Genomic DNA, 14,780 nt, shown 5'->3' with positions numbered 1-14,780 from the left:
ATAAAGTTCTTCCGAGGGACTTGCAAAAGTTATTTGTGTTCACGTCTTAAGATGAGAACCACAGAAGGCCGTGTGACTTTTAAACATCCGAGAGAGCGGACAAATTTGACACAAATGTGCTTGTCTGTTGCTGGCGGGAAAGCATGGAATTTAAAAAGTTGCAAGAATATCTTTGAATTTAAAAAGAGTTACAAAAAGAGACAACTGGGATTATATCAAACTGATTTTTTGATTTTGATTGGACGTGTCGTTGTGAAAATGCTTAAAGGAAAATTAAAAAGCATGTTGGAATTCGGGGTGTTGGTGGAGGGAACAGTAATAAAGTCATCTAAAATAATTTGAGTTAAAAAGGGGGTGGATAAATGACAGGTTCAAACACTGATGACATCTATTAAACAAGACAAGAAGCAAGGAATTAAACAGAGACAGAATTCAATTGAGCTCAATTGAGGAGGAACGCGTGGACACTGATGACCTCCAGCTGTTTCTAAGGGAGGGGGGTCGTAAACAGCCTTCGCCTTTGGTTACAAAGCAGTTCAAAGAAAAGGTCGTGAAACAGTTCAAAGAAGAGGTGCCTGGTGCCTGGCAAATTCAAAAGTATGTTGAAGTTCGGGGTGTTGGTGGAGGGAACAGTGATAAAGTCATCTAAAATAATTTGAGTTAAAAAGGGGGTGGATAAATGACAGGTTCAAACACTGATGACATCTATTAAACAAGACAAGAAGCAAGGAATTAAACAGAGACAGAATTCAATTCAGCTCAATTGAGGAGGAACGCGTGGACACTGTGCCCTTGGACAGTGTCGTCCCGCGCTCTGACGAAAGATTGTACGCCTCCTCTTTTATTTGGACTTTTCCCTGATTGCATGGCAACAGCTGTTTCTAAGGGAGGGGGGGTCGTAAACAGCCGTCGCCTTTGGCTACAAAACAGTTAAAAGAAAAGGTCGTAAAACAGTTCAAAGAAGAGGTGCCTGGTGCCTGGAAAATTCAAAAGTATGTTGAAGTTCGGGGTGTTGGTGAAGGGAACAGTGATAAAGTCATCTAAAATAATTTGTGTTAAAAAGGGGGGCGGCTAAATGCCAGGTATAAACACTGATGACGTCTATTAAACACGACAAGAAGCAAGGAATTAAAGAGAGACAGAATTCAATTGAGCTCAATTGAGGAGAAACGCGTAGACACTGTGCCCTTGCACAGTGTCGTCCCACGCTCTGACGAAAGATTTTACGCCTCCTCTTTTATTTGGACTTTCCCTGATTACATGGCAACAGCTGTTTCTAAGGGAGGGGTGGTCGTAAACAGCCATTGCCCTTAATTACAAAACAGATCAAAGAAAAAGTCGTAAAACAGTTCAAAGAAGAGGTGCCTGGTGCCTGGAAAATTCAAAAGTATGTTGATGTCCGGGGTGTTGGTGGAGGGAACAGTGATAAAGTCATCTAAAATAATTTGAGTTAAAAAGGGAGTGGATAAATGACAGGTTCAAACACTGATGACGTCTATTAAACACGACAAGAAGCAAGGCATTAAACAGAGACAGAATTCAATTCAGCTCAATTGAGGAGAAACGCGTGGACACTGTGCCCTTGCACAGTGTCGTCCCACGCTCTGACGAAAGATTGTACGCCTCCTCTTTTATTTGGACTTTTCCCTGATTGCTTGGCAACAGCTGTTTCTAAGGGAGGGGGGTCGTAAACAGCCGTCGCCTTTGGCTACAAAACAGTTCAAAGAAAAGGTCGTAAAACAGTTCAAAGAAGAGGTGCCTGGTGCCTGGAAAATTCAAAAGTATGTTGAAGTTCGGGGTGTTGGTGGAGGGAACAGTGATAAAGTCATCTAAAATAATTGGTGTTAAAAAGGGGGGCAGATAAATGCCAGGTTCAAACACTGATGACATCTATTAAACAAGACAAGAAGCAAGGAATTAAACAGAGACAGAATTCAATTGAGCTCAATTGAGGAGGAACGCGTGGACACTGTGCCCTTGCACAGTGTCGTCCCGCGCTCTGACGAAAGATTGTACGCCTCCTCTTTTATTTAAACTTTTCCCTGATTGCATGGGAACAGCTGTTTCTAAGGGAGGGGGGGTCGTAAACAGCCTTCGCCTTTGGTTACAAAACAGTTCAAAGAAAAGGTCGTGAAACAGTTCAAAGAAGAGGTGCCTGGTGCCTGGCAAATTCAAAAGTATGTTGAAGTTCGGGGTGTTGGTGGAGGGAACAGTGATAAAGTGATCTAAAATAATTTGAGCTAAAAAGGGGGTGGATAAATGACAGGTTCAAACACTGATGACATCTATTAAACAAGACAAGAAGCAAGGAATTAAACAGAGACAGAATTCAATTGAGCTCAATTGAGGAGAAACGCGTGGACACTGTGCCCTTGAACAGTGTCGTCCCGCGCTCTGACGAAAGATTGTACGCCTTTTCTTTTATTTGGACTTTCCCTAATTACATGGCAACAGCTGTTTCTAAGGGAGGGGGGGTCGTAAACAGCCGTCGCCTTTGGCTACAAAACAGTTCAAAGAAAAGGTCGTCAAACAGTTCAAAGAAGAGGTGCCTGGTGCCAGGAAAATTCAAAAGTATGTTGAAGTTCGGGGTGTTGGTGGAGGGAACAGTGATAAAGTCATCTAAAATAATTGGTGTTAAAAAGGGGGGCAGATAAATGTCAGGTTCAAACACTGATGACGTCTATTAAACACGACAAGAAGCAAGGAATTAAACAGAGACAGAATGGGGGTTACCCACATATGCGGTCCTCTCCAAGGTTTCTCATAGTCATTCACATCGACGTCCCACTGGGGTGAGTTTTTCCTTGCCCTTATGTGGGCTTTGTACCGAGGATGTCGTTGTGGCTTGTGCAGCCCTTTGAGACACTTGTGATTTAGGGCTATATAAATAAACATTGATTGATTGATTGATTGAATTGAGCTCAATTGAGGAGAAACGCGTAGACACTGTGTCCTTGCACAGTGTCGTCCCACGCTCTTACGAAAGATTGTACGCCTCCTCTTTTATTTGGACTTTTCCCTGATTACATGGCAACACCTGTTTCTAAGGGAGGGGGGGTCGTAAACAGCCATCGTCTTTGGTTGCAAAACAGTTCAAAGAAAAGGTTGGTTCAAAGAAAAGGTCGTAACAGGTGCCTGGAAAATTCAAAAGTGTATTGAAGTGCGGGGTGTTGGTGGAGAGAACAGTGATAAAGTCATCTAAAATAATTTGTGTTAAAAAGGGGGGCAGATAAATGTCAGGTTCAAACACTGATGACATCTATTAAACAAGACAAGAAGCAAGGAATTAAACAGACACAGAATTCAATTTAGCTCAATTGAGGAGAAATGCGTGGACACTGTGTCGTCCCACGCTCTGACGAAAGATTGTACGCCTCCTCTTTTATTTGGACTTTTCCCTAATTGCATGGCAACAGCTGTTTCTAAGGGAGGGGGGTCGTAAACAGCCGTCGCCTTTGGCTACAAAACAGTTCAAAGAAAAGGTCATAAAACAGTTCAAAGAAGAGGTGCCTGGAGCTTGGGTAGGTCCTGCTTTCTCTCCGCGTTGTAGATCTCGGGTCAAAATAAAATGTTCCTTTGGATTACAATCGAAGAAAGACACGGACACCCTCATGTCGCTCCCCATCCTACACAGTGGAGTTTTGCTTGGTCGGATCAAAGACAGCTTTTGTCCTCTCGCAGGGCGAGCTGAACTCAATGTAACACAGAGTTTGTGATAACTTAGATACAATTATTCTGACAATAAACATAAGATTATTATTCTTCCATCTGCTCCTTTCTGATCATGGAAATGTATAAGAGACAAAAAAAAACAATGAAAGTGTCAACTGTGTATATGCTTTTTCATGAAGGGAATACAAAGAAATGATGATGAAATTCTTTCTTCTATCGTAATCCACAGGACGATTTTATTTTGACCCGAGATCTACAAAGCACAGAGAAAGCAGGACCTGCCCAAGCTCCAGGCATCCCTTCTTTGAACTGTTTGACGACCTTTTCTTTGAACCGAACTTTTCTTTGAACTGTTTTGTAACCCAAGGCGATGGCTGTTTACGACCCCCCCTCCCTTAGAAACAGCTGTTGCCATGTAATCAGGGAAAGTCCAAGTAAAATGATGATTGTGTATGTTCTTCACTGATATCCTACTATTTAAAAAAAAAAACTCGACCTTTTCTTTGCACCGACCTTTTCTTTGAACTGTTTTGTAACCAAAGGCGATGGCTGTTAACGACCACCCCTCCCTTAGAAACAGCTGTTGCCATGTAATCAGGGAAAGTCCAAATAAAATGATTGTGTATGTTCTTCACTGATATCCTACTATTTAAAAAACGAACTCGACCCTTTCTTTGATACGACCTTTTCTTTGAACTGTTTTGTAACCCAAGGCGATGGCTGTTTACGACCCCCCTCCCTTAGATACAGCTTTTGCCATGTAATCAAGGGAAAGTCCAAATAAAATGATGATTGTGTATGTTCTTCACTGATATGCTACTATTTAAAAAACGAACTCAACCTTTTCTTTGAACCGACCTTTTCTTTGAACTGTTTTGTAACCAAAGGTGATGCCTGTTTACGACCCCCGCTCCCTTAGAAACAGCTGTTGCCATGTAATCAGGAAAAGTCCAAATAAAATGATGATTGTGTATGTTCTTCACTGATATCCTACTATTTAAAAAAACCAACTCGACCTTTTCTTTGAACCGACCTTTTCTTTGAACTGTTTTGTAGCCAAAGGCGATGGCTGTTTACGACCCCCCCTCCCTTCAAAACGGCTGTTGCCATATAATCAGGGAAAGTCCAAATAAAATGATGATTGTGTATATTCTTCACTGCTATCCTACTATTTAAAAAACGAACTCGACCTTTTCTTTGAACCGACCTTTTCTTTGAACTGTTTTGTAACCAAAGGCGATGGCTGTTTACGACCCCCCTCCCTTAGAAACAGCTGTTGCCATGTAATTGGGGAAAGTCCAAATAAAATGTCAGTTCTTCACTGATATCCTATACTATTTAAAAAAACGAACTCGTGCACGGTCAGCGGTCCCTTTTCGTACAATTACAGGAAGCACAGCTAAATAAAGTCAAAGTAGCAATTAACTTCAAGGCGGTTCATCTCTGATGTCTCAAATGCAACTTTTTCCCCGTTGGCCGGGATCATTTTTCCGTCTGTTTTTGGAAGGAACTCTGGTGTTGCATCAACATTCCTACGCCGGTACACGCTCACTGAGATATGCAAACAAAAAAAAAGAGAAAAGAGGTGGGGTCAAATAAATGAGCGTGGCCCTTGTAAAAGCGCTGGACCAAATAAGGAGATGTGCTGCATCCTGCCAAAACATGGTCCAGAAGCATTTGAGAGGTGAAGTTTATATCAAGGGGGTGGAGGAGGGGTGGGGGCGAGGCGGACGAGGGGAGGGTCAAATGTTGGGGTCGTCACTGGAGAACAAGGTATGTCTTCCAAAGCTCCAATTTAAATCACACACGGCTCGGGCAGAACCCTCAGTTCGCATCCTCCTCCTCCTCAGGTCTCTCCTCCTCCTCTCTAGCTCCTCGCCGTTCTCCGTCTGCCACAGCCGCTTTTTCTTTTCTCCCCTCGTCGACGCGTGAACCTCTCAGACAGCCACCATGGAGGCCATCAAGAAGAAGATGCAGATGCTCAAGCTGGACAAGGAGAACGCCCTCGACAGGGCGGAGCAGGCCGAGGCCGACAAGAAGGCGTCGGAGGAGAAATGCAAACAGGTGGGAGTTACGGAAAAAAAGTGTATTTGTGGAGAATGAATGTGGTAAAATAGTGACGGGGTGCACAAAGTGTGGCTCGGGGACCACACTTTTTTTTTTAAACCTCTAAAGGCTTCGTGGCCACATGCGTGGACAGCACTTTTTAGCTCTTATTTCCAAAATTGTGTACACTACTGAATTCGGGTCCTATGGCCACTTATGTGGACACTTATACTGCCATCTGGTGGTGTCAGAAGAGTATAACATACAATGGAATTTGGAGAAGAAAAAAGGTGTGAAAATAAGAATTAAACATGAAGTACACGTGTGTGTACTTATGGACTAAGTACATCATATCAAAAGATGATTCTTAATTTCTATTCTAATTAGGGTCTAATAAGCCCAAATAGCGAAGAGAAGAAAAAAAACATGTAAACAAACATCTTGGGAACTTTATTAATATTCTAGAAAAAAAATTAATGTTGTGTAAGAGAGGTTTCTTACCTGCTCTACCTTCCTTGTAGAGAAGGATGCTGGCAACAAAAAATTTTTTTTTTTTTATTATGACACATATTTTTCATTTCACTTTAGATGACTTTTAGTATCTGTCATTTTTTCCTGTGAAAAAAGTTAAAAAAAATTAAGAAGGCCATTAGATGTAAGTCTTCTACTCACAAAAAGGGTGAAAATGCGTTACTTTTCGGACAAATATACCACTTTTTAAACGCCGTAAATCTGGCAAAAGTGGATAGGAAACACCCGCTGTAACTTGAGGGCGCCTTTAAGAAGGTCGACAGGCGGGTCGAGTTTGAGCGGAATTTGTGCGGAAGCATACTAGATCGGTAGGTCGTGAGTTCAAACCCCCGGCCGAGTCATACCAAAGACTATAAAAATGGGAGTCATTACCTCCCTTGCTTTGCACTCAGCATCAAAGTTTGGAATTGGGGGTTAAATCACCAAAAAATTATTCCCGGGCGTGGCCACCGCTGCTGCTCACTGCTCCCCCTCACCTCCCAGGGGGTGATCAAGGGTGATGGGTCAAATGCAGGGAATAATTTCGCCACACCTAGTGTGTGTGTACTTTAATATTAACTTTAACTAACAAGTCCATAAGTCATTCGTCTTTTTGTGTAACGAGAGAACATTTAGAGAATATTTTTGTTTATTTTGCGGTATGACTCGGTGGGTAGAGCGGCCGTGCCAGCGACTTGAGGGTTCCGGGTTCGATCCCCGCTTCCGCCGTCCCTAGTCACTGCCGTTGTGTCCTTGGGCAAGACACTTGACCCAACTGCCACCCACACTGGTTTAAATGTAACTCAGATATTGGGTTTCACTATGTAAAAGCGCTTTGAGTCACTGGAGAAAAGCGCTATATAAATATCATTGACTTCACTTCACTTTACAGTGCATTACTGTAAATCAGGGGTGTCAAACGTACGGCCCCGTGGACTGGATCGGGCCCGAGTATAAAAATAAGCCGAAATTTTTGAATGAAATAAACAGCTGTACTAAATGTGTCCACTAGATGTCGCCATAGCAATTCTTTGTATCTTTGTAGATGATGCTACATATGTAAAAACAAAAAATAAACCACAGTCGAGGAAAATGATCAAACTACATAAATAACGTACTGTAAATTGATTTTGATATTATTTTTTATCTTGACGGATTGAAAATGAACACCAATGATTTGACCGATGAACATTATCACATAATTTATTCAGAAAGTATAAATAACGACAAATAAAGGTAGAATATATAAGTTAAATGTGTCATGACTTGGTCCTGGGTGTTTGCTTTTCCGGGATGCAACGGAAAGTTGGCTCGGGCGAGACGGGAATGAAGGTACATGATTTATTTAATATATCAAAAAAAAGTGCAAACGAAAAGCGCGCACAGTGGCGGAGAATAAACTATGAAACCAAAAGACTATAGCATTAAGAAACAAAAACTTACTTGGCATGGAACCGGCATGAAAAAAAAAGTAGCAAGGGTCATAAGGGTGTGGAGAGTGCGCAGAAGCATAAATGCGGGGATGTCACCAGAAAGACAAACTGAAAAACAATGAACTTAAATACTACAGACATGATTAACGAAAACAGGTGCGTGACTCAAAACGTGAAACAGGTGCCTGACGTGACGGGTGAAAACTAATGGGTCGCTATTGTGACAAACAAGAGTGCACAATGAGTCCAAACGTGGAACAGGTGAAACTAATGGGTAACCATGGAAACAAGACAAGGGAGTGAAAGGCCAGAAACTAAAAAGTCCAATAACTAAAAACATGACTAAAACAAAAACATGATCACACAGACATGATAGAAATTGGACGAAATTTGTTCAAAATACGAGGGTGTGGGGAAAGCCGACGAAATGGTCAGTCGTTTGTTCCGCAGACTTTACCGACGAAAGCTATGCTACGACAGGGATGGCAAGAATGTGTGGATATCCTGCGACACTCAAAGCAAGAAACAAGACAAGGGAGTGAAAGGCCAGCAACTAAAAAGTCCAATAACTAAATAACACATGACTAAGACAAAAACATGATCACACAGACATGACAAAATGTAACTTAGATGTTGGGTTTCACTATGTAAAAGTGCTTTGAGTCACTAGAGAAAAGCGCTATATGAATATAATTCACTTCACACACAAGGCTGAAGCTTAGAGGTGACAGAGCTTTCGCCGTTGCTGCTCCCAAGCTCTGGAACGACCTACCCCTGAGTGTTAGACAAGCCTCCTCTCTTCCTGTTTTTAAATCTCTCTTAAAAACATACTTTTATTCCATGGCTTTTAACACTGAGTGATATCCATCCTGCAATGGCGCCCCATAATACACCTGCTGTGAACCTGTTTTTATGTTTTTATGTTTTTATTTATTCTATTTTAATTATTTATTTTTTTATCGTGTTCTGTTTGTGTTGTGTTGTGTTTGCTCGGTACTCGTTTTATCTTTTAACCTGTTCTTTGTACAGCACTTTGGCTACCCCTGTGGTAAATTTTAAATGTGCTTTATAAATAAAGTTGATTTGATTTGATTTGATTTATTAACCGCAACATGTAAGTGTAAAAAAATAATAATAAATAAATAAAAAAAATGGTACATTTTCAGAATGTGCTTGTTCTATTTTTAAAGAAAGAAATCAACCTGAATTTGTCTTTATTTTTAAGTTATCGTGCCGTCATTTTGCCAGTCCGGCCCACTTGAGAGTTTGACATCTCTGCTGTAAATGGAAAAAAAAAATGTTTACAGTCAAAATCTGAAGACTGAACCGATTGTTTTGGGGTTTTTTTACAGTAAGATCTATTAATATTTAATTTTTTTTTACAGTGTAGTGCAGAGATAAGTCCGGCCCCCTTGGTCCTTAGCTCGTTCTAGTTCAAATAGCCCAGATCTGGACTCGGGGGGCCTCCGACTCGACTCGACTTTTTGGCGCTCTCGGGTCATCCGGCTCGATATCTCCTGGGATAACTTCCCTCTGGTCTTCTAGTGCCACTTGATAAGAGCAAAGTGGAGGCCTGAGACGTAAAAGTAGACTCGAGGCTGCTAAAAAAAGACAATTATTGCACAGGAGTCGACGGTGTCATCGCTGCAGAGCGCCTGGAATGACAGAAGTGTCCAAACAAAGCCAGGATACCCCCTGCTCCTTATTACATGTTGAAAGCCTCCCCTCGTCCCCCCCTGAGGGAGCCCACATTTGGCCCCCCTCAAACAAGTCAGCATGAAATCCAAGATGATGGAGTGGAGCACTTCAGTGGGTTTGTGAAGGGATGCTTTCTTTGCTATTCTTGGCGCGGCCAGGCTGACGGAAGACACCCAAAATATGAACCTCAAGAAGCACAGCTGCAGTTTTGCCACATTCATCCTCCCTCCAACCTGCCAACGCCTGATATTAAATGTTGACCCCCGGCCCATGATCTGCCTCGTTGGCAGCGGCACATCACTGTAAGCACATTTTATACAAACCTCATTCCGCTGTCCAAAGATGGTCGCAGGACACTGATACACTATGGGCCTCTTTCACACAGCACAGCTGTAACATTAGCTGGGCCTTTTATACAGAACCCTGGCAAGCAGCGATGCTATCCTACAGCCATAATCGCATGCAGTCTGGATAAATATACGACTCGGCAACTTCCTGCCTTCTGAGGCCTCTTTTTACGCAGAGAAAACGGAAAATAGTACCACTCGATATGGCCAGTGCTTTTCACACAGAACCCATTGTGTATTTTCACACAGTCATAAAGAATGTAGAAAACTTTCCAACAAAGTCAACCTGGCAATGACACAAAAAAAGTCGATATTACATTTTTCTCCCTGTGCCTTTCACACAGAACCCATTACATTAAGACATTGTGTACTTTCACACAGTCGTAAAGAATGTAGAAAACTTTCCTTAACAACGTACTCCATAGAAGAAAGTTCAGGATAACTTTGCGTCTGTTACTACTCAAGCCCTTATCACACAGCCAACATTTTGGTTCTGTTTTGCGTAAATGTTGACACCAACTATTGAACCAATGAAGTCAACCTGGCAATGTTCCACCTTTAGAAGCCTCCTTTGACACAGAGAACACAAAAAATAGTAAGTCGATATAAATATTTTTCTCCCCGTGCCTTTCACACAGAAACCGACATTGTGTACTTTCACACAGTCATAAAGAATGTATACTCCATAGAGGAAAGAGTAGGATAACTTTGCGTCTGTTACTGCTCAAGCCCTATTCACACAGCAAACATTTTGGTTCTGTTTTGCGTAAACGTTGACACCAACTATTGAACCAACGAAGTCAACCTGGCAATGTTCCGCCTCTGGAAGCCTCTTTTAACACAGATAAAACGGAAAATACTACCACTAGATATGGCGTTTCTCCGCCAGTGCTTTTCACACAGAACCCATTACATTAAGACTCTGTGTACTTTCACACAGTCATAAAGAATGTAGAAAACGTTCCTTAACAACATATTCCATAGAGGAAAGAGTAGGATAACTTTGCGTCTGTTACTACTCAAGCCCAATGCACACAGCAAACATTTTGGTTCTGTTTTGCGTAAACGTTGAGACCAACTATTGAACCAACAAAGTCAACCTGGCAATGTTCCGCCTTTGGAAGCCTCTTTTACCACAGAGAACACAAAAAATAGTAAGTCGATATTACATTTTTCTCCTTGTGCCTTTCACACAGAACCCATTACATTGTGTGCTTTCACACAGTCATAAAGAATGTAGAAAACTTTCCCTAACAACATACTTCATAGAGGAAAGTGCAAGATAACTTTGCGTCTGTTACTACTCAAGCACAATTCACACAGCCAACATTTTGGTTCTGTTTTGCGTAAATGTTGACACCAACTATTGAACCAATGAAGTCAACCTGGCAATGTTCCGCCTTTGGAAGCCTCTTTTAACACAGAGAAAACGGAAAATACTAACACTCGAATATACAATTTCTCTGCCAGTGCTTTTCACACAGAACCCATTACATTAAGACAATGTGTACTTTCACACAGTCATAAAGAATGTAGAAAACTTTCCAACAAAGTCAACCTGGCAATGTTCCGCCTTTGGAAGCCTCTTTTAACATAGAGAACACAAAAAATAGTAAGTCGATATTAACATTTTTCTCCCTGTGCCTTTCACACAGAACCCATTACATTAGGACATTGTGTACTTTCACAGTCATAAAGAATGTAGAAAACGTTCCTTAACAACATACTCCATAGAGGAAAGAGTAGGATAACTTTGCGTCTGTTACTACTCAAGCCCTTTTCATACAGCTAACATTTTGGTTCTGTTTGGCGTAAACGTTGAGACCAACTATTGAACCAACAAAGTCAACCTGGCAATGTTCCGCCTTTGGAAGCCTCTTTTAACCCAGAGAACACAAAAAATAGTGAGTCGATATTAAATTTTTCTCCCCGTGCCTTTCACACAGAACCCTCCATAGTAGGACATTGTTTGCTTTCACACAGTGACATGACAGAATGTAGAAAACATCCCTTAGCAACATACTGACTACAGGAAATGGCAGTGTGGGATGTTGTACTTCACATCCTGCCTTCATTCCCCTTTCACACTGCCAGCATTTTGGTTCTGTTTCGTATGAAGAGTGACACCGAACATAGCTATAAAGTCAACCTGGCAATTTTTCGCTTTCTGTTGCCTCTTTTAACACAGAAATCTCGAAAAATACTCACTGTCGATATGACTTTTATCAGTCCTTTAACAACGTATTGAATACAGGAAAGTGCGATGTTAAACTTTGCATCTCGCCACTCTTACCGCACAAGCCCCTTTCACACCGCCAGCATTTATCCACTTTTTCTCATGTCACTGCTTTGTAAACGGAACATTGCCAGAAGTGAACCCGACAATTTTCCACCTTCAGAGGTATCATCGAAGAGGGCAGCTGTGTGAAAGCTCACACATTTACTGCACTATCCCTGTGTAATTTACTGTTCTCTTTGTGAAAAGAGGCTTCAAATAGCCAGGTCGATTTGGTGTACGTGCCTTTTATACAGGACAGTGACGTGAGAAAATGGTGGGAAAGTGTTAACTTTTACTGGCAGTGTGTACGTTGCCTGTGTTTAAGGGTGGACTCTAACACCAGCAGGGGGCGGGGGGTGGGTGTTGTATAAATGCTGGATATAATGTTACTTCTTCTAATCTCTGTGTGGAAAGAGTACGACCTCCAGAATGTCGCTGCTATCAATCAGGAAAATGGTGGAAAAGTGCGAGCAGTGTAAAGTGACTGTGGCTAAGAAGCAGTAAGGGTATACTGTAACAGGGATGCAGGGATGTGACCTTTATTAAGGGATGTTTTCTACTAATGTTGCTGTTGGAAAGCACATATTTGCCCGCTTTGCTTCTGTGTAAAAGGCACCAAAAAATTTTTTTAAATATATATAAAAATTTAAAAAAATAAAATAAAAATAAAAAAAATTTAATTTAAATTTTTTTTCGAAAAAATAACTAAAAGGCACAAGCGGATGAATGCTGGGTCTACTGTAATTTCCTCTGATCTCTGATCAGTTGCTTTTGTTGAACAGGAAAAAAGGTGAACAAGTGTGAAACTGAGTTGATAATGTTAGGCACCAAAAAAATAAAAAATAAAAAATAAATAAATAAATGTAACAAAAATAATAATAAAAAAAAAGTAAAAGGCACAAGCGGATGAATGCTGGGTCTACTTTAATTTCCTCTGATCTCTGATCAGTTGCTTTTGTTGAACAGGAAAAGAGGCGAAAAAGTGTGAAACTGAGTTGATACTGTTAGGCACCAAAAAATAATAATAATAATAATAATAATAATTTAAAAAAAAGGCACAAGCGGATGAATGCTGGGTCTACTGTAATTTCCTCTGATCTCTGATCAGTTGCTTTTGTTGAACAGGAAAAGAGGCGAAAAAGTGTGAAACTGAGTTGATACTGTTAGGCACCAAAAAATTAAATAAAAATAAAAATAATAATTAAAAAAAAAGGCACAAGCGGATGAATGCTGGGTCTACTGTAATTTCCTCTGATCTCTGATCAGTTGCTTTTCTTAAACAGGAAAAGAGGCGAAAAAGTGTGAAACGGAGTTGATACTGTTAGGCACCAAAAAATAAAATTAAAATAAAAATAATAATTAAAAAAAAGGCACAAGCGGATGAATGCTGGGTCTACTGTAATTTCCTCTGATCTCTGATCAGTTGCTTTTGTTAAACAGGAAAAGAGGCGAAAAAGTGTGAAACTGAGTTGATACTGTTAGGCACCAAAAAAAATTAAATCAAATTAAATTAAAATTTTAAAAAATAAAATAAAAAAAATAAATAAATTAAAAAAAAGTAAAAGGCACAAGCGGATGAATGCTGGGTCTACTGTAATTTCCTCTGATCTCTGATCAGTTGCTTTTGTTGAACAGGAAAAGAGGCGAAAAAGTGTGAAACTGAGTTGATACTGTTAGGCACCAAAAAATAAAATAAAAATAAAAATAATAATTAAAAAAAAGGCACCAGCGGATGAATGCTGGGTCTACTGTAATTTCCTCTGATCTCTGATCAGTTGCTTTTCTTAAACAGGAAAAGAGGCGAAAAAGTGTGAAACTGAGTTGATACTGTTAGGCACCAAAAAATATCAAATAAAATTAAATGAAAATTAAAAAATAAAAATAAAAATAAAAATAAAAAATAAATTAAAAAAAAAGTAAAAGGCACAAGCGGATGAATGCTGGGTCTACTGTAATTTCTCTGATCTCTGATCAGTTGCTTTTGTTGAACAGGAAAAGAGGTGAAAAAGTGTGAAACTGAGTTGATACTGTTAGGCACCAAAAAAATAAAAAAATAAAAATAAATACATTTAACAAAAATAATGATTAAAAAAAGTAAAAGGCACAAGCAGATGAATGCTGGGTCTACTGTAATTTCCTCTGATCTCTGATCAGTTGCTTTTGTTAAACAGGAAAAGAGGTGAAAAAAGTGTGAAACTGAGTTGATACTGTTAGGCACCAAAAAAATATATATAAATAAATAAATAAATAAATAAATTTAACAAAAATAATAATAAAAAAAGTAAAAGGCACAAGCAGATGAATGCTGGGTCTACTGTAATTTCCTCTGATCTCTGATCAGTTGCTTTTCTTAAACAGGAAAAGAGGCGAAAAAGTGTGAAACTGAGTTGATACTGTTAGGCACCAAAAAATATCAAATAAAATTAAATGAAAATTAAAAAATAAAAATAAAAATAAAAATAAAAAATAAATTAAAAAAAAAGTAAAAGGCACAAGCGGATGAATGCTGGGTCTACTGTAATTTCTCTGATCTCTGATCAGTTGCTTTTGTTGAACAGGAAAAGAGGTGAAAAAGTGTGAAACTGAGTTGATACTGTTAGGCACCAAAAAAATAAAAAAATAAAAATAAATACATTTAACAAAAATAATGATTAAAAAAAGTAAAAGGCACAAGCAGATGAATGCTGGGTCTACTGTAATTTCCTCTGATCTCTGATCAGTTGCTTTTGTTAAACAGGAAAAGAGGTGAAAAAAGTGTGAAACTGAGTTGATACTGTTAGGCACCAAAAAAATATA

At 39.9% G+C, this 14,780-nt stretch overlaps 1 protein-coding gene across 2 annotated transcripts in view; it reads left to right on the top strand.

The window, feature by feature from the left end:
* Positions 1-5,479: 5,479 nt before the first annotated feature.
* The window catches only part of LOC133618455 (tropomyosin alpha-4 chain-like), a 39,227-nt gene continuing 29,926 nt past the window's right edge, over positions 5,480-14,780 (top strand). The window contains exon 1 of one of the 2 annotated variants that reach the window (XM_061978817.2): positions 5,480-5,736. In XM_061978817.2, coding sequence (XP_061834801.1) covers positions 5,623-5,736 — 114 coding nt within the window. In that variant the 5' untranslated portion in view covers positions 5,480-5,622. The remainder of the gene's footprint in view (positions 5,737-14,780) is intronic. The other variant, XM_061978816.2, reaches the window with a different exon arrangement.

Source organism: Nerophis lumbriciformis, linkage group LG19 (genome assembly GCF_033978685.3).
Source record: "Nerophis lumbriciformis linkage group LG19, RoL_Nlum_v2.1, whole genome shotgun sequence".
NCBI lineage: Eukaryota > Metazoa > Chordata > Actinopteri > Syngnathiformes > Syngnathidae > Nerophis > Nerophis lumbriciformis.
This window is presented reverse-complemented; position numbering and strand designations above follow the sequence as displayed.